Source organism: Terrapene carolina, unplaced genomic scaffold (assembly GCF_002925995.2).
Source record: "Terrapene carolina triunguis isolate 2854851 unplaced genomic scaffold, T_m_triunguis-2.0 Scaffold62, whole genome shotgun sequence".
NCBI lineage: Eukaryota > Metazoa > Chordata > Testudines > Emydidae > Terrapene > Terrapene triunguis.
The window spans coordinates 56,836,484-56,857,393 of NW_020664413.1; the positions used below are offsets into that span (position 1 = coordinate 56,836,484).

The 20,910-nt window shown below is 43.3% G+C and overlaps 1 protein-coding gene across 1 annotated transcript; it reads right to left on the bottom strand.

Moving 5' to 3' along the window:
- Positions 1–4,329: 4,329 nt before the first annotated feature.
- SUMO1 (small ubiquitin like modifier 1) lies at positions 4,330–20,626 on the bottom strand. The gene is made up of 5 exons (XM_024196483.3): positions 20,452–20,626; positions 12,778–12,852; positions 11,341–11,418; positions 6,067–6,138; positions 4,330–5,197 (listed from the first exon to the last, which is right to left on the bottom strand). Exons 1-5 carry the CDS (start codon positions 20,461–20,463, stop codon positions 5,129–5,131), a joined length of 306 nt encoding a protein of 101 aa, XP_024052251.1. The 5' UTR covers positions 20,464–20,626; the 3' UTR covers positions 4,330–5,128.
- Between the last annotated feature and the right edge of the window lie 284 nt (positions 20,627–20,910).

Below are 20,910 nucleotides of genomic sequence, written 5' to 3' on the forward strand. Positions count from 1 at the left end.
ACTTCTTTATTCCTTCTTGGGGAGACATTTTCTCTTCTAAATCCACTTTCCCAGTAGATAAGTACACTTTATATGCTCATCCAATCGGTGGGAAATCAAGCATTCAAGATGCTATAGTTAACCAATAGACAACCTAATTAACAGCCTGAGTTAGCCATACAGTCTCTTGTGGACCTTATAAGAGCAGACTTCTCCTACCCTGTGCCCCCCTCCCAGATTCTCAGGACCATTCTGTAGAAGCAGGGCAGTAGCTTTCCACAATCTTGTGGAGGGTATAAGGGCCTCTCTGACTTGCAGAAGGATGCTCCGGCCAACTGACTTACCTATGCTCATCAGATCCAGAAACACCTAGATTTTATGCATATTAGCATCATGCAATCCCAAGAAGCCAACAAAGATGTCAAATAAAGACGGCTACCACCAAGAGAACAATTCTTGTTTCCCAAAATCAGGTTAATCGTGTTTTCTTCTGCATTGTTTTCTTTTATAGCATGTAACGAAGTTAAATTTATATGTGCAAACCATACTGCACATTTTCAATAGATTTGAAACTGTCATCAGAAATATTTTTATGCTCTTGCTGAATTGGAGCTGGACTTCATTTGAATTAAATGTGCATTAACTACTAGTGCTAGAAGCAAAATAAATTGATTTACAGTACTTGAGCTTTCCTGTAAAAAAAAAATAATAATAATAAAAAAATGGTACTGAGTGGTGTCTTAATGTATGTAGCTCCTTTAGCCCTCTGTATATATTGCCTGTGGCTGATCCTTAATAAGCATGTCTGGCTGTGCACCAGCAATTCAGAGTTTGCACTCGCTGGACATACACAGCACAGATTTTTAAAAATATTCCATATACAAAAATAACTTTCCCTTTCTGCAGTCTTATAATGAAACAGTATCGAGCTGCAAGCTTTTTCATCATATCTGAATGTTAGAAGACCTCTTAATGAATAATATCCTTATTTTACATAGATGCAGTGTATGTTATAGGCTTTTAAAAACAATGTATTACATTTTGTGCATGGTATACAACAGGGGTAGGCAACCTATGGCACGGGTGCTGAAGGCGGCACGCAAGTTGATTTTCAGTGGCACTCACACTGCCCGGGTCCTGGCCACCGGTTCAGGGGGCTCTGCATTTTAATTTAATTTTTAATGAAGCTTCTTAAACATTTTAAAAACCTTATTTACTTTACATACAACAACAGTTTAGTTATATATTATAGACTTATAGAAAGAGACCTTCTATAAACATTAAAATGTATTACTGGCACACGAAACCTTAAATGAGAGTGACTAAATGAAGACTCGGCACACCACTTCTGAAAGGTTGCCGACCCCTGGTATACAATATCAAGAGAGATTTTGAGTGGAAGGGCAGAATTTAGGCGATTTCTTTTCACTTTGATTCCTCCCCTTACCAGCAACATGCAAGCAAAGTCCAGTCCACCTCTCTGGGTAAAAGAGACCTGGATGCAGCTTGCATAAGAACTTATGAATTCTGTTCCTACAGAACTCCATTTTCAGCCAGAAATGCTCCTTCCACACGCCCCTTAACTCCTTCCAGGGAGCAAGGGACTGTGGAAAAACATGTCAAAACCACAAAACAGGTATCTGCATGTGATTATGTGGGAGAGACAAGATGGGTGATTATCTTTTTTGGATCAACTTCTGTTGGTGAGAGGGACGAACGTTTGAGCTTACAGAGAGCTCTGTGAAACGTACTCGGTGTCACAGCTAAATCCAAGGTGTAACAGATTGTTTAGCACAGATGAGCCTGGGACTTTTGATTTGTAACTTTGCTAGATACTAAGAATCATAGATACTAAACACTGTTCCGGTGTCAATCTTCCTACATGAAGCCTGGGTTGAGTTTCCAAGATTAGTCTTCGGGAGGGGGGTGAGAAAGACTATAGCATACACTCCCCTAAATCTTCCCAACAGTGCAGCTCCACTGATGGTCACAATGGTAGAGGAGTGTTAACTATAGGTTATTTAACTGCTCACAGCAAGTCCAGATAAAACATGGCTGCCCAACAGCATCATATGTATGCAGCTGAAAGAAGAGCAAAAAAAAAGTCTAGTATAGAAAAGACCTCACCATTTCATCTTCACTGGGGTGAGAGAAGGCCATGTGTAGCAAGCTCTCCACCTAGCTAAAACTCTCTAGTAGTCTCAAAAGAGGGTTCTATGCAGTCCCTCCTCACCTGAGAAGTTAAAGTAAATCAGCATATAAAACGTAGATTGGGAGGAAAAAGGTCCAGCAGTTGGTATGCTAGCCTGGAAGTCAAGAGATCTGGGTACAATTCCCAGCTGTGCTACAGTCTCTCTCTGCCTCAGTTCCTCCTCTGTAAAGCAGGAATAGTGGTAATTTCCTACCACACTGAGATGTTGTGAGCATGTATTTATTAGAAAGATGGAGAGGTGCTCAGATACTGCTGTTACAGAGGCGTGAGTACCTAAGATATAGCAATCTTTGGTATTTTGGAAAGCATATAGGGAACACCTCAAGGAAACAGTATTTTGCTCCACCATGTGTTATATTGGTGATTTGTTCTTTTGAAGGGCATTTTTCTTCTAGGAATCATTTCGTTAAACATAACACTTAAAAAATTCCATATTCTCTGACACTTTTAAATCAAAATTTTAATAATTTTAAAAGAATTGTTTAGTGCAGCTAGGAGTACAAAAGAAGTGTACTACCAGATCAGAAAGGGGACACAAACCACAAGCATGAAAGGAAATGCATTTATAACTGTACAGTGAGCTCCATAAAAAACGCTCAAAACCTATCTGTGAAAGCATAAAACATATTTTAGCAAAATGGCAATGTAAATTGAGTTTTCATGAGAAGTGCTTGATGTAAAAACCTGCAAACTCAAGTCCTGTTTATTTGCACATCACGTGAAGCAAAGGCAGAGCAATGCATTTTTCTACACCATCCTCCCAATCCATCTGCTACCTGAGCTGTAAGACCCATTTGAGTGTGACATTGAGTATGACCCATTCATAATTGTGTGATGCACTGTTGAGATGGCCCAGGCAGGTACCCACAATGGTGGTACCTCTTGAGATGTGGATACCTGGTTAGGAATTGCAATGAGCCCACAACTCATTTTAGATAGGACACCATTCAATCATCAGATGGTAATTTCTTTGGGGCACTACTGACCTGGACCATATGTGATGCAGTGATCTAGAGCAGGGGTGGGCAAACTTTGGCCCGCGGGCCGGATCTGGCCCCTCAGGGTTTTGAATCCAGCCCATGGGATTGCCCCCCATGGTGCCGTGGGCCCCGCACCACTCTCAGAAGCAGCCGGCACCACGTCCCTGCAGTCCCCGGGGGGGGGGGGGGGGGGGGGGGAAGGGCTCCATGCGTTGCCCTTGCCTCCAGACACCGCCCCCCACAGCTCCCTTTGGACGGGAACAGGGAACTGCGGCCAATGGGAGCTTCGGGGGAGGTACCTGGAGGCGCGACAAGGGCAGCGCACACAGAGCCCACCTCCCCCACAGGGGCCGCAGCGCTTCCTGGAGCGGCGCGGGGCCAGGGACAGGACAGGCGTGCAGGGAGCCTGCCCTGGCGCCACCCCAGAGCCGCTTTAGGTAAGCAGTGCCGAGCCCCGAACCCTGCCTGCACCCCACACCCCAACTCCCTGCCCTAAGCCACCTGCCTGCACCTTGCACCCCAACTCCCTGCCCTGAGCCCCCTCGTGCAGTCCACACCCCTCCTGCACCCCAACCCTCTTCCCTAAGCCCCCTCATACAGCCTGCACCCCTCCTCTGCCCCAGTCCCTTGCCCTGAGTCCCTTCCAGCACACCGCACCCCACCACACACCCCGCACTACCTCCAGCCCCCCACCCCCTGCCCTGCATACAATTTCCCCACCCAGATGTGGCCCTCTGCCCAAAAAGTTTGCCCACCCCTGATCTAGAGGGAAAAGGTTAACTTTTGGGGGGGGGAGGGTGAGGGGCAGGGGGATTAAAAAAAACAAAAAACCTATTTCCTTCCAACTCTCCCTTCCAAGTTACAGGTTTCAATCTAACCTCTAGTTTTAGAATCCAAACTGAAGCTCCAAGTACATATCATCATTCAACAAGTACCGGAAACTGTTGATAGTTTCAAGAGAAAGGAATGCACATTACTATATTAAAAAAATAAAAATCAATGAGTATTCAATACTTGGAGTAAGCAGGGAACAATAGAATTCTAGTTTACAGAGTATATTTTAAGAGTATAATATTTGCTGGCTCTGATCAATATTTACTAAATAAGCACATCTCTTGCTCTTTCATCTCCAAATATTTGAAAAGAAAATACAAATTGTTAATGTTTATAAAATTGTTTTTCTTGTTTATTTTAATGAAGCTGGTACAGACAACGTCCATTCAAAACCCATGTCCCAGGCCAAAAAGTACAAACAAGAATGTCAGAATACTACAAGTGTCTGCTGTGTACATTCTTGCATGAATATCTGTGTATTAATTGCTATATGAAAGAACTTTTCTGGGCTCTTCTGCCAAAATTTAAGAATCAACAGGGTTTTCAATTTTATGTCTTCTGTGTAGCCATCTCTGGAGGAAAGTACAGATGACACCAGTTCTATCTTTTTCATTTGCAACTGGACAATCTTCTTTCCCGGGCCCCCAGCACAATTTAAGGAAAACAGCTCTCAATTATGGACACACAATTTCTCCATTGTTTAGTTCTCTGAAAAACTTCATCTCCCACTGAAAGTTATAGTCCAGGAGTGAAACAGTCACACATCAAAACTTCAGGGCTGATTTGGAAGTCATTAGGAACACTTGCCCACCTGGCAGATCTTACAACCTTCGTGCCTGAAATGCACGATCCTAGTGAACATACAAATGCATGTGTGTACATGTAATTTTAAAGGGGAGGGGGAAAAGGAGCAGGGCTGCAGCTGGATCACAAGAGTTCAGCACAATGAAAACAGAAATTATAGTGTATAATGAGCACGAGAATTCAAGATACCAAATGTTTGAAAATAAGTTCCCAGAGATGGGGTGCCAGTTTCAGTTCAGTGTTGAACGCCACATTACAAAAGAACTATTATTTAAAAATAAAAAAGGATTAAGGGGAAAGAAAAAACAAACGGAAGGATCTAAACTGTCGAGTGACCCCCTGTCTGTTCCTGATAAACTTCAATCACATCTTCCTCCTCCATCCCCAGCTGTGAGAACAGGGAAAAAAACAAAACAAAACACACAAAATTGTTATAAATCAGATGTTTTGAATGTACAGCAGCTCCTGGACAAGCAAGGGAGCTAAAGGTTTTCTTCCTCTCCCCAGCCATATTTCCTCAAAAGGTCAAAGCGGTGGAAAAATAATCCTCTGTCACTGCCTTATTAGCCAACACTAACAACTTTATTTAGTCCGCTCTCCCACCCCCCAAGTCACTTGTTTCATCTTTGCAGCACATCTAGTTCAGAACTGGCAATATTCTGTGAAGAGTCCAAATCCTTTTCCAGATCTCAAAAAAATCATTGGCTATTTTAAAAAAAACTTCTCTAACTTTATTCTTGTGCAGCTGTTGCATGATTGTCATGCAATTGTGTACCAATGGCATAATAACTATGCAAATTATAGATCATGTAGCTTACTTGGTTATAACAAAGGACTTTCATCTCAGAAACTACAACTGATATCTAAAGTTTTCAATTCTCCCCTTACGCAGGTTATTCTAGACAGCTGAAAGTTTAAGACCAAAAGATGATTACATCAACACTGCATAATTCACATCCTGAGTCCAAAAGGCCAGTCTTTATAACTTCTGCAATACCAGGAAGAAATTTATGCAACAGTTAAGTATAATCATGATATGGATAGTAAACAGAAAACAAGCTACTTGTGTTTTCCCACCTCTCTCTGGTAAAGATGAGTACATATACTTGTATAAAAAAACGTTTTCAAGCAGATAATGGAGGTTTTGACTGAACAGTGAATCCCTAACATGCGAAGCACAGTCTGACTATTTTTTTAGTTGTCCCAGGGTGCATTGTTTAAGCTGCCACTTGCCTTCTATTAAGGAAAGAAACTCACCTCTTTGGGGGTATGATTATCAGTAATTCTCTGACCCTCGAAGAGGAACCTGAGCGAATTCATTGGAACTCCCTAAAAACAAGCCACAGAAATGTTTAGTAAAGCACATGTAAGCTTTTAAAAATTGATACACAAATAATATTACATTTTCAATATAAGCAAAGAATTTGAAAACTGAAGATTAGGTACTAGCCCCTGATGTGCAGGCATCTAAGCTGTGTGTATTTTATTACGCACCTAGTGCACTAAAATAGTTAAGCAAATTTTAACCTTAAACTACAATTTTTATTCTGAAAGCAGACTGTAGTTATGTATTTGTCGTCAACCACCACCACATGAAGTCTGTTCAGTTTACAAGAAAAGAGTTTGTTTTTTTGACTCCTCTCCACCCTGCAAACTCTACCTAGTATCTGAAAGTCAAGCTGGGTTCTTTCTGACTTGCAAATCGACAGTAATAAGATTTTTGTTCTCAGAAATTGGGTAGTGTTTCTGTCAATGATATGTATTCCGGCACCCGCTTTCCCAACACTCCCACACCTAGCATCACCATAAACTGACCAGACTCCTTCCCCCACTATCCTTTCTGCACAAGTTGGAGGGGCAGGGGAATCACTCATGTCTGGGAAAAGGGGTGCTGGAAGGTTGGCATCTCTAATGGGGATGAGAAAATGGTGATGCTTTGTCTATGGTGTATGGTGGTTGTGCTAGTGGTTAGGTACGTGCCTGAGGGGAGAAAGAGGATATGAACAGTTCGACACCTTAACTTTTCTTTTCCTTGTTTTGTGGATTTGGGTTAGGTATGTGCGTGGGCCTGCTTTAACTGAAACACAACACGGTGGTTTTGTGTATTAATTTCCCGGGTTTTTTCAGATTAAAAAGGATCTCTGACACAGCAATGTCTGACTTAATTAAGAACAGGATTTTTGTGAAAGAGTCCTGCTGGCTCAGGAATTTTACCGAGGGCTTTCACAGAAGACCTATCCAGCCATGCTTCACAAAGATGTATTTCATAGCCACTGCTTTGCCAGAGGTATTCATCTACTACACAACATAAATGCTGCTTGTACTAGAAAAACCTGCTGCTCGTCCATTAGGACCACTTTGGGACATAAGTGGGGGCACGTGACAATAGGCAATGTACTGCTCCCCTAAAGTAGGGCTGGTCAGAACTATATTTTCCTTTTCAACAGACTTTTTGGCTTTTCATCAGCTAACCATTGCTCAAAAGCATTCAGTAATGACAAACAACACTAAAAGCCTAAGAAGAGATCTCCAATACAACAGCTCCATGCACAAAGACCTTGATATTTGTCAGAAGCCGTTGATTTGTCAAAGGTGCTATATTCTTTGTGAAACTATTCCACTGGTTCAAGAGTGCCACTCCTGAACCTACTGAATTTTCTCACAGACCAGAATCTCCATGAATTGTTCCACCAGTTGAGTGGCAGAACTCCTAACCCAGCTGACTGGGTTCAAAAAACAGGCTCCTCAAACACTCGTTGCTTTGTTGAAGATCCTGTTTTTTTCACTAAACTGTTCAACTTTACTCCTGAATCAACTGAACAGCTTCGCCAAGAGCCAGTCTTCAACAAAGTGACAATGTCCTTTGTCAAAGATCTTCTCCGACTCCCCAAACACACTTAGGCTACATCTACACTACAGGGGGGAGTCGATTTAAGATACGCAAATTCAGCTACGTGAATAGCGTAGCTGAATTCGACGTATCACAGCCGACTTACCCCGTTGTGAGGACGGCGGCAAAATCGACTTCTGCGGCTTTTTGTCGGCGGCGCTTACTACCACCTCCCCTGGTGGAGTTAGAGCGCCGATTCGGGGATCGATTGTCACGTCCCGTCGGGACGCGATAAATTGATCCCCGAGAGGTCGATTTCTACCCGCCGATTCAGGCGGGTAGTATAGACCAGACCTGAGATTAGCAAAATTCATTCCCTATGTACCACGTTAGCCACAATTATGGATGTAAGGAAATTACTGGGGGCATACATTAGAAGGCCGTGTTGTATTCTTTCCTGAACCATTCAAAAAGGCTTTTGCACCCCATGTTGAAGAATGGAAGTAGCTGACATAAATGTTATTCATCTGCTACCTGCAGCACACATGGGATCAGTTATGGTGAATAATACTAATATTTAAAAGAAAAAAAAAGAATTACATTACTCCAAAGAGACCTCAAACACTCACTATGTATGTGTTTTTGACATTCTATAGTTTGGAGTTAAGCTAGAAAAGGTGGGGGGGTGGAAAAAAACACCACCCCACAGCAACCACCAAGAAACAGAATAAGAACTTTTAAATGCCAATTTAAAGTGATTAGAATTCAGTCTAATTAACAGATATATTTGATAATCTGCTTGAAAATTTGGGCCAGATGTACTGTATCTTTCATACATTACAGGTTCAACTCCCACTTCAAGTGCAAAATAAGACCCAATCTTAATTGTGCAGTTAATACTGCTGCTCTCTAAATATGCCAATATAGCTACACCAGATAACCAAACCCATACTCTCATCTTGTTTTATGCCATCAGCAAAAGGTAAGTAGTTCCAGGTTATTAAATCCATATTAAATTGTCTGCATACACAGCTACTGTCACTTACAGTAAACTCTTCTAAACTAAATAACTTGCAGTGTCATTTTTAAGATGAGTTATTCTGAAGCACCCAAAATCTGTAGTGTATTGCACCTCAAAGACAAATGGCTTGCAAGTTAACCAGGCAGGCAAATCCATAGGAAAAAGGAAGACCTTCTTGCACTGTCCTCTAGTAATGCTTCCCAACTGTAAGAGGGATTTTTTATGGCCCTGGAAGAAGCCACCTTAAGACCCCTCTCCCAGAAGAAGATTAATGTGACATAGAAGCATGGTTACTTTGTTCACCAAGTTATAGCCCAGGTAAGAAATAAAAAAAAACAAACAAACCTTCATTCTATAGTAGACACATACTACAGCGGTATCCATTCAAACTGCTATAGAATGAGCTTTTGTTATTTAGGCCAGATCTAAACTACCTGCCGGATTGGCAGGTAGTAATCGATCTATCGGGGAATCAAATTATCGCGTCTCGTCTAGACGCGATAAATCAATCCCCGAATCGACACCCGTACTCCACCTCGACAGGAGGAGTAAGCGGAGTCAATGGGGGAGCCGCGGCGGTCGACTTGCCGCCATGAGGACGGACAGGTAAGTCGAACTAAGATACTTCAACTTCAGCTACACGAATAGCATAGCTGAAGTTGCATATCTTAGATCGACCCCGCCCCCAGTGTAGACAAGCCCTTAGATATACAGAGTAACCTATAGATGTATGTATCACACACACACAAAACTTGTGTGAAAAGGTTCACAGCATCAGGCCCTAAGATTTTAAGCTCATCATGGCAGTGTTCTCTCATTCATCTGAAAAAGACCCAGCATACATTCAATGCGATGTAAGCAATAAACACTAATACTTTCTTTCTGTACACAGCAGCAAATCACACAATGACAAGGACACAGAAAAATGAAGACATCATATGACCAAAGAATAAAAAAAGCTTCACTACAAAGCTATTTGTCGACAAGTTTAGTTTGTCTCTATAAAAACAAATATGTTAGCCATCGTTGCTTATGGTCACAGTTGGTAGGGTGAATCTGAAGAAACCCTGAAGGAAGGGCCACATAAAAGGCCGCTACTGATCCAACACAGAACAGGCAAACAAGAGAAGTGTTCATTGGTAGTTTTAACAGAATTTGATGTGGAAGATAAATTTGATCCCTTGCATCAGCAGTTAGTATTTAGAGCACAAAAAATGGCCATATTGGGCAGACCAATGTTCCATCTTGCCCAATATCCTGTCTCCCGATAGTGGCCAATGCCAGATGCTACAGAGGGAGTGAACAGAGCCGGGCAATTATTGAGCGATCCATCTGCAATTGTCCAGTCCCAGCATGTTGAAGTCCGAGGCTTAGGGACAGCCAGATCACGGGGTTGCATCCATGACCATCTTCGCTAACAGCCACTGCTGGACCTATCCTCCATGAACTTATCCAATTCATTTTTTAACCCAGTTTTTAACCTTGTGACCTTCACAACATCCCCCAGGCAACAAGTTCCACCCATTGACTGTGTATCATGTGAAGAAGTACCTCCTTTTATTTATTTTAAACCTGCTGCCTATTAACTTCATTTTTCTTGTGTTATGTGAAGGGGTAGAACACTTCCTTATTCACTTTCTCTCCATATCATTCATGATTTTATAGACCTCTATCATATCCCCGTTTAGTCACCTCTTTTCTAAGCTGAGCAGTCACTTTTATTGCCCTTCTTGGTACCTTTTCCATTTCTAATGTATCTTTTTTGAGATGAGGTGACCAGAAATGCATGCAGTATTCAAAGTGTGTGTGTAGCATGGATTTATATAGCAGCATTATGATATTTACTGTCTTATTGTCTCTTTCCTAATGGTTTCTAACATTGTTAGCTTTTTTTTTGACTGCCACTGCACATTGCGTGGATGTTTTCAGAAAATTATCCACGATGACTCCAAGATCTCTTTCTTGAATGGTAAAAGCTAATTTAGACCCCATCATTTTGTATGTAACACTGTGACTATGTTTTCCAATGTGTATTACTTTGCATTTATCAACACTGAATTTCATCTGCCATTTTCTTGCCAGTCACCCAGTTTTGTGAGATCCCTTTGTAACTCTCTGCAGTCTGCTTTGGACTTAACTACCTTGAGTAATTTTGCATCATCCCCAACTTTGCCACCTCACTGTTTACCCCTTCTACCAAAGTGTTAATGCAATGAATTTAGTAGTCACATATTGTCAATTTACCACCATATTAACAGTATTGGCAGTTGTAAGTCTAATTCTGCTCCCACATAGTAGTGAAAGTATTCCACAATTCTAAGTGCATTTCACTTTGAGCTGTAAGAGGTAAAGCGTCTTTTACAGTACCCATAAGTACATGCATGAGCATATTAAAAAAGGGAGCAGTTGCTTTTAACAGCTACCTTGTAATTTCAACCAATAATTTGAACACATTATAACAGGACAAGGTCCACACCATGCAATCCAGCATAAATGCTAATGACTGTCAAACTCAATTAGGAGGTCCACTGTACTTGTTCTGTGGTTGTTGGGTCTATCCCTCTGGTGAACAGAGATTTGACATGAGTTCACCTGTCCAAGCAGATCGCTTTACTTGAGGAAGGGAGGAAGAAGAGGTTAAAGTGCTTTTGCAATAGGATAGTGCCATTGTTTCACAAACCTGTCTTTGACAGTATGATTCTTTGAGTTTCTTGAGATGTGTCGTCATTTTCACCTTGAAGTGAATTTCACTGCTGTCCTAAGAACAGAACAGGAAGAAGTTACCCCTCTTTGTAATAACTATTTGTTTTGTTTGAAGCAGGTTTTAATTTTTAGACTTTATTATTACAAAGTGTATCCAACACCAGCTTTACCGGACAGCTGGACCATCGATGTGCTTACAGTAACGTCTGATAAGTAATCCTACTAGAGATTCATATTACAACACATTAAGCAGAACTCACCATTCAATTCCATGGGGAGTTCTGCTTAAAAATAGATGGTATGATATGGTTTGCTAAAGACATTTTGAATTTAAAAAAATATTAATAGTCTGTCTCTCCATCTTTATCCTCTTATCTGCCTAATAAAAATATCATCATACCCAGCAGATCTCTGGTTTCAAGTTCCAGAAGAGGCAAGTTAAGCTCGCACTTCAAAATACATAATAAAACCCTGCTCATTTAGAGAGTGTCTATCATTGTAGACATGCTGTCTCAGCAATACAATAGTAAGTTAAAGTGAAGCTGTAAAGGACTTGTCCCTTGTCCTACAAAAAGGTACATTACTGCAAGAGGTGACAAAATGATTAGAAATGCAAGTGTTTGAAATATCTTCTGTGTCACTGGGCCACATTCAGCCCTTATCTAAGTGATTACAATATCTACTGAAGCTAATTGGAACTGCACCATCTTATGCCTAGACTGAATTTGGTCCCCAGATTCCAACCAGCACCAAATTGCCAGGCTAATAAAGTCTTAACATTCCTAATATTAAGAGAGTGCAAGTGAACCAGTAGCTCCTGCAGTACTCTGTGGTTCTACACAGAATTACTTCAGCTCATGAAGGAAGGCCTTGAAGTTCTCATTCCCTGCACTACTGAAAATTATAGCCTTTATCGCCAAAGAGAAGTTGATGGCTACAGTCTGAATTGGGCTCCCCTCCACAAATTGTTAAGTAAACAACCAATGGCACCTTCACCCCATTCCTGTCTAGGAGGAAAGATGGTCTTTTGCTTAATGCTGGATAGGGACTCAGGCTATCTAAAACCAGCTGCTACAGACTTCCGGTATGACCGCAAGCAAGTCACTTAGTCTCTCTGTTCATCAATCCCTCATCTGTAACACAGGGATACTACTAATCCATTCACTCACAAAGGAGTTGAAAGGATAACAATTAATGTTTTGAGACACCTAGAGCTGTACTGAGAACCACCATTGGCAACTGGTAAGTAGGAGGGTAATTGGGGGGGGGGGGGGGAAATCCAGATCAAAGAATTGTTAGGGTACCAGAATTCAACTGTTCATGTGTGTAATTAAGAGAAATGATCCATCTGCAAGCTATATATATGGACAACTATGAAATATCCACCAGTAACTGATTATGTAAAAGAACTCACCTGCCCAATGACTTTGAGTTTAATGTATTCTCCCTCTTTCTTATCTCCCAAGTCCTCAGCTGAAGGTTTTGCTTCCTGAAAGAAAAACATTCCACAGGGATATTGATAAATCCCACTTCTTAACTTTCATTGGACAGTACAACAACTTCTCCCTTATTACAATGAATCAGCACTACACCAGTGATTCGGCACTATACCAGTGACTAACAGCATCTTCGAAAGAGGAACAGATGAGAGAAGGGATGTATTAGAAGATAGATATAAACATTGCATTCTTTGTTTTACACCAGTTTAACTCCATTGAAATAAGCTCAAAAATAGAAATATGGAGAAAGCAGTACTAGATCTTACGCTGTCCTAGATGGTAGAATAGCGGCAGAAGTAAACCGATTTTGTTGTGTGTAATAGCATCAGTGTGTAAAGATGCACCACAAGTCACTACCACTTTCAAAGAATGAGCAGACCCCTCACTCCCATGTGTAAATAGCATCCCCAATTAATAGCTTGCGTCATGGTATGTTTGTTATAAGTAAGGCTGCGAGTTTGTCACAGAGGTCACGGATTCCGTGACTTTCCGCGACTTCTGCAGCGGCCGGTCGCCTGGCTCAGGGGCAACTCAGGCAGCCCCTGTGCCAGGCTGCTGCTGGGGCAGTCTCTTGGGCCCCCACACCCTCCCACCCCAGCAGCAGAGTTTGGGTGTGGGAGGGGGTAGGGGCACCAGACGGGGTGGCGCTTACCTGGTGCTCTCCCCAGAAGCAGTGACATCCCCCTCACTCGGCTGCTAGGCGGAAGCATGGCCAGGCAGCTCTGCGGGCTGCCTTCGCCCAGAGCACTGGCTTTGCAGCTCTCATTGGCTGGAAACTACGGCCAATGGAAGCTGCGGGGGCGGTGCCTGCAGGCGGAGGCAGCTCGCAGAGCTGCCTGGCCACACCTCTGCCTAGCAGCTGAGTGAAGGGGATATCGCTGCTTCTGGGGAGATCCCCAGGTAAGCGCAACCCTATCTGGTGCTCCTACCCCCTCCCACACCCAAATTCTGCTGCTGTCACCGCTTCCGGGGGAGCCCCTCAGGTAAGCACCACGCAGAGCCCGCCTCACCCCGTCCCATGCCCCGACCCCCTGCACTCTCCCACATCCAAACTCTGCTGCTGCCTGCGGGGGAGGCACGGAGCCAGGTAGAGAGCTTCCTGGCCCCACCAACCTCCCCCCTCCCCCCAGCACCAGCGGGGGTCCCGGGCTGCGTACTGCCGCCCACGCCCGCCCTCCAAGCAGGCGGGTCGCCCTCCCCCAGCACCAGCGGGGCCCCCAGGAAGTCCCCCTCCCCCCAAGTTTTATTCACTGGTATTTTTAGTAAAAGTCATGGACAGGTCACGGGCCGTGAATTTTTGTTTACTGCCCATCCCCGGTCCGTGACTTTTACTAAAAATACCTGTGACTAAAACGTTGCCTTAGATATAAACCATTTTATAAAACACTGTGTGGGACTAAGTATCTAAGTAACTTTTACAATTTTAAAACCATTGTATAAATATGTTATAGTTAAGAATTGTAATGTCTACCTTAACTAGATCAGGATACATTTTATAGGCAAGTTTGATGTATGAACTCTTGAGCAATAAGGTCTTCTACAGGAGTGAAATACGCTGAATAATACATGAACTGAGAGCATTAAACAGAAGAGCTTTCATATTAATTACTGATAGATTAGACACAAGTCAAAGATTTGGTTACATCTAGCCCCATCCTACCTGTCATTGCATATTTTGGGTTAGACTTACAGTTTTGTACATTTTGATGGATGTGGTGTATTATGGCATTGAACAAGGTTACACCTACATCTCTAGTCACTGCATACATTTAAGCAGATGCTGGATAGAGAAATCTTTAAAAAAAAAAGTCTTCAGAGAGGAGGATCTCACCAAACTACAGGTCATGTTTCCATCACCTTTCTTCAGCATGCTGTTGCCCAGCAAGATGAACAAGATCATCAAAGCTGTTATAGCTCCCCAATGCCAGAATTTCTTCTTGACAATAAAGACTTCCACCCTCCCTGCCATTCCCCCTCCACTGTCCTGCCATATTAACATGCCTCAGCCCAAATCTCAAGGGACCACTTGTAGGAGTGAGAGGATAGTTTGGATCACATTCTTGGCTAGAAAAGGACCAAAAAACAGACATTTTCTGGAGACCTAGATCATGGACCTCTTTCATCTAATGGCCGATTGCTCTCCTGTGAGTATAGAAAGGGTTTGCAGAAACAACATTTTTAGCATTTGCGCACTGGATAGACTAATTCTCCAAAAGAGGAGAGAGACTAATTTCTGCACACCCACTGAAGTATAACATAACTTCATGCTGATTAGTCATTTGCTTTGCTAACACATGCGCAAGCCATCACTACAAGAGGTATTTAAATTCTAAGTGTATGTAGTCACCATCTCTGTTCACTATGCAAGAGAACCAATTTGCAAGCCAGCCTGCTGTCCTAATAAGAGAAGACTTCACTACCATGCAGAGGATTCCGATTAACTCTTGTCATTGTTCTATCCATCTAGCTGTCCTCACCAGAGTTTCTGAGCTTGTGTGGGGTATCACAGAGTTCATGCTCTTGAGTCTAAAGCAGAGCATCACTACTATGACAGCCCTCCTTGGTTGATAGGAGTGGAAAGCAATGACCCATAGGGGGCTTGATTCCTGTCCTCAATTCCAGGAAACTCAGGCAGTGCAAGCCAAATGCAATGAGAAAGGGGGATAGTAGGAAGATAAAAAGGGAATTACTGGGATCAAAATATCAGTATAATCTTCATCTTTGAGACAAAGCCTTAGGTAACCCCACTATACACCAAACTGGAGCAAAAGCAGAGCTGGAATTTGTTTTTGAGGGGGGAGGGGGAGAGGGACTGAAATGGGTTAGAGTCAAGAATGGCATTGCCAACAACTGAAGTTTAAAAAGTAAAATCCCAGTAATCTGGCTCCAAACAAGGCAGGCAAAACTGAAAGAGATCCCCCTATTGCAGGTTTAAGGGGGAAAAAAATATGGATGGATGGATGGGAAAGCCACCAGAAGAAGTTAAAGAACAAATGCACAGAGTTAGGTAGACTTGATGGCACCTAAGTTACAATCACTCATTTGTAAATTAAACATTTCACAAACAGATCATGTGCAAGTCCCTACCACTTAACATGCAGTTAAAAGACTGGTATTTACTATCATACTCGGAAAAGAACGTTTTTTTACTTAGCGGTTAAAAAGAAAAATTTTAAATAAAACCGCTTCTGAATCAGATTCTGACTTTTCATTGGGCCATAAAAAGTTCCTACAGCCACTGTTTTACAGAAAGAGCTCCTAAGCAGCATAAAACATGTTCTCCAATACCTACCTCACACTTATGTCATGAGGTTTAATTAATTAGTGCTTGTAAAACACTTTGAAGTCCTTGGATGAAAGGTGCTGAAAGGGCCAAGTATTTATTACTGCAATTAACAGAACCACAAAACAAAACACTCCAAATGCTGCATTGTAATTTGCTTATAACAATAAATTAGTTACCTAATTTTTTATAGATTTTGAGCTTCAATTTTCAAGAACATAATATGCAATAAGATTTTAGAATCATGATTATAAGATGATTGGTACACAAACGACCAGTGCTGACATTTAGCAAACAAGTGGTGCTAATTTATGTATTCTGCCTATTCGCCTAACAGTTTGCAATATTTTAGCTAAAAGAAATGCTACATGAAGCCAATATTATGCTGATTCATTCTTCTATATTTAATTAGAAGTTAAATTTGCTTTATTAGATTCTACAATTTCCCCCTTTATTAAACCAATCTAGACACCTACCCCTCCTGTGACTTTGTCTGTTCCCCATATTCTGGGATTGTTACCTAGGACCCATGACCTTTTTGTATTCCCCTCCTTTTTTTCTTTATTATCAGTAAGATGTTTTTTTATCTCATCCTAATGAAAACTAAACTGATTATATCCCACTTTGGGAATGGGCGACAGGGGATGGATCAACTGATGATTACCTTTTCTGTTCATTCCCTCTGGGGCACCTGGCATTGCCCATTGTCGGAAGACAGGATACTAGGCTAGATGGACCTTTGGTCTGACTCCGTATGGCTGTTCTTATGTTCACTGTTTATATTAAAACAGCTGTAATTGCCATCAACAACAAATGATTATATCCCTGGAGAACAATGTCCTCTGAAACAACTATTTCCAGCACAAGATAGGAGAAAAAGAATCTGTAGTTTTTCCATGCAACATGGCTAACTCCAAGAAAATTTATTTGCATAGAAAGATGAGCACTAATATCATCTTAGATCCCATTCCCACTATCATTTATGAATGTTTAACTCTAGTCAACTAGTCATTGACTTCAATGGAACTAACTGTGGAAGTAAAAGTTAAGCATGTGTTTACGTTTGTTTCACTGTAAGGCCCTTATCTTCAAGAGCTTACATGCATGCTACACTTTATGGGTCGCAAGAGCTCCCACTCAAGTCAATGAGATTACTCAAAGTGCATAACGTTAAGCATATGCATAAATCTTTGCAGATTTGAGGCATAACAAAGGATTACTTATTGAAGGCTGCTTTTTGTAAGAGACATGTGGCTTAATTCAACATAAGAATGGCCATATTGGGTCAGAGCAATGGTCCACCTAGCACAGTATCCTAGCTTCCGACAGTGGCCAATGCCAGATGCTACAGACGTTCTCCGACTTTTATACTAGTGACCCCTTCCACACAGCAAGCCTCTGAGTACGACCCACCTTATACATTAAAAACACTTTTTTATATATTTAACACCATTATAAATACTGGAGGCAAGCGGGGTTTGGGGTGGAGGTCTGAGAGCTCACGACCCCCCCATGTAATAACTTTGCGACCCCCCCGAGGGGTCCCAACCCCCAGTTTAAGAACCCCTGCTTCAGAGGAGATGAACAAAACAGGGCAATCATTGAGAAGTGCATCCCATTGTCCAGTCCCAGCATCTGGCAGTCAGAGGGTCAGGGACACCCACACCGTGGGGTTGCATCCTAGACAGTATTTGGGGGCAGGGGACTGGACTAGATGACCTCTCGAGGTCACTTCCAGTCCTAGAATCTATGAATCTATGAATAATCCTGACCATCTTGGCTAATACCCATTGATGGACCTATCCTCCATGAACTTACCTAATTCTTTTTTGAACCCAGTTATACTTTTGGCCTTTGCTACATCCCCTGGCCACAAGTTCCCCAGGTTGACTGTGCATTGTGTGTTGTTTGTTTTAAACCTGCTGCCTATTAATTTCATGAGGTGACCCCTGGTTTTTCTGTTATGGGACAGGGTAAATAATGCTTCCATATTCATTTTTTTCTGAACCATTCATGATTTTATAGACCTCCATCATACTCCCCCTTAGTCATCTCTTTTCCAAGCTGCACAGTCCCCGACTTTTTAAATCTCTCCTGGTATGGAAGCTGTTCCACATCCCCAATAATTTTTGTTGCCTTTCTCGGTATGTTTTCCAATTCTAATATATCTTTTTTGAGATGGGGTGACCAGAACTGCACGCGGTATTCACAGTGTAGGTGTACCAGGGATTTATATTGTGGGATTATGACATTTACTGTTTATTATCTATGCTTTCCTAATAGTTCCTAACATTGTTAGCTTTTTTGACTGCTGCTACACATTCAACAGATGTTTTCAGAGAACTATCCACAATGACTTCAAGATCTCTTTCTTGAGTGCTAACAGCTAATTTAGACCCCATCATTTTATAGGTATTGTTGGGATTATATTTTCCAATGTGCATTACTTTGCATTTATCAACACTGAATTTTGTGTGCCATTTTCTTGCCCAATCACCCAGTTTCATGAGATCCCTTTGTAACTCTACACAGTCTGCTTTGGATTGAACTATCATGCGTAATTTTATGTCATCTGCAAACTTTGTCACTGCAGTGCTCACCCCTTTTTCCAGGTCATTTATGAATATGTTGAACAGCACTGGTATCAGTACAGATCCTTGGACAACCACGTTATTTACCTCTCTCTATTGTGAAAACAGACCGTTTATTCCTACCCTTTGTTTCCTGTCTTACAACAAGTTACTGATCCATGAGAGGACATTCCCTCTTATCCCAGGACTGCCATTCTGAACAGATTTAGTTGGAATCTGATTAGTTATTATGGAACACGGTCACCTCATTGAACAACTTCTCCTTATCTCTATTACTGTCATCACATTAGATTCAAATGGAAAGAGTTCTTAGAAAAAGGGCATTATATTGCAAACTATTAACAACTTGAATAGTCCTTACCCAGGCAAGTAGTTCAATTTATGACAAAGAGCACTACTTACATCAATAAGGGCAATTATGTGAGCAAAGATCTGCAGGATCTGGTCCAAAGTTTCCTCTCCCCCTCCTCCATTGATACTGCTAGTTTACTTTCTGTATTTTATTTAAGCCTTGTCTACTTGTTGGGGGACTTATTCTGATGACAGCCATCGGTTGCCAGACACCTGCAGAGCTTCACTAGTGTAAACCCTTAGCAGCAACAGGCAATGCCATTATTTGCACTAGTTAAGTCTACTTCTGCTTGAACTCAGGGTTAAAGTCCACCAGTGTAAATAGTGACTTTTCTTGTCCACACTAAGGATTTCTTATACCTTAGCTACATTAATAGCTGTAATGGGGTCCATACTGGGGATATGTCAGGGCCTAATTTTCACTTTCCCTTCTAGCCAGTTTTACTTACTGATTCTCATATACCAACAGTGCTTGATTTCTCAACACTACAGAAGCATTTTAGAGCATTTCCAAATTTAAAAACAAAAACAAAAAAAACCCACCACACATTGTTCGTTAGGTTTCAAAAAACTTCTATGAAAAATTCACATTTTTCATGCCAATACTAGTTGAGAATGTCATCTAAAGATAGAATATATACACACACACTACAATTTAATGAACGTCATTAATATTTCCTGAACAAATCTTGGTAATGAAATAACGTAGCCAGGATGTGATCTGAATTAGGGGCACTAAACACAATCAAAACACCCCAGCATGAGGATAGGCCTGAACAGGAAAGAAGCTTAAACCCTGGCTGCAGCTATCAGCCCTCATCTCCTGCTGTCAGATCCGAGCCAGGTTGCAAACCCTGGGGCTGCCTCTCCCTCCTCCGGCCCCGAGCAGGGGGCTCATGGGGCAGGCCAGAGCCGGGGGCACCAGCGAACGACCCCCCTTAAAGCAGGCCAAGGAAGGCTTCCATTGTATGACCTGGGGCCTAGGCAGGGTGGGAGGCCGGGCCAAGCAGTCACGGGAGGGGATTCCCAGCCCCAGCCGGAGAGGGAGCAGTGGAGTGTGGGGGCATCGCGGAGTGTGGGGGGGGGCGCTGTCCGGGCCCTTCTCCCGGGGGTGCGAGGCGGAGCCCCGCTGAGGAGGCGCGGGGTAGGGGGGGGCTGCGCCCGTGCACTAGACGGGGCCAAACCCCGCCGCTCAAGAGCCTGCAGGGCCCCCCTACCCCGGCGCCTCTTCCCCCCCCCTCCTCCTCCAGTCTCCATTGCGGGCTATGGAGAAGCGGCGGGGAGGCCGCCGGGCTGGCTCCGGAGTCTCGCGCCCTCCGCCACGGGCCCCTGAGCCCGGCCAGCCGGCCGCGGGGGGCCCCTACCTGGTCAGACATGGCTTTGCCCGTGGTCTCCGGCGCCAGCCCCGCTCGGTCGCTAGGCTCCTTTCTCTGCCCCTCGGCAGCACAACACAGGCCAGGCGGGCGGGATTTCCTGCGCGCTGAGCTCACTTCCCGCCCGCCCGGCGTGGCAGCCTCCCTCCCTCCGTCCGTCCTTCCCTCCCGGGGCAGCTCTGCGGGGAGCAGGCGGCGGCAGCAGCTCCGGGGGGCGGCGGGGCGCTGCTGCGCTCTGCCCTCAGCCGGGCGGACAGTGGTTTCTGGCCTTGTCAGCCGTGCCGGGGTTTTCCGCCCTGAGCCAAGTTCAGCGTCGGGAAACTAAACCCACAGCCCCGCGGCCGGGCCTCCGAGCCCGGCTGCACGGACCAGCGGGGTACCGCACACATCTCCCCACTAGCCTCTGCGGCGCCAGCTCCGAGCTGGAACCCAGGCTCCAAACGCGCACCC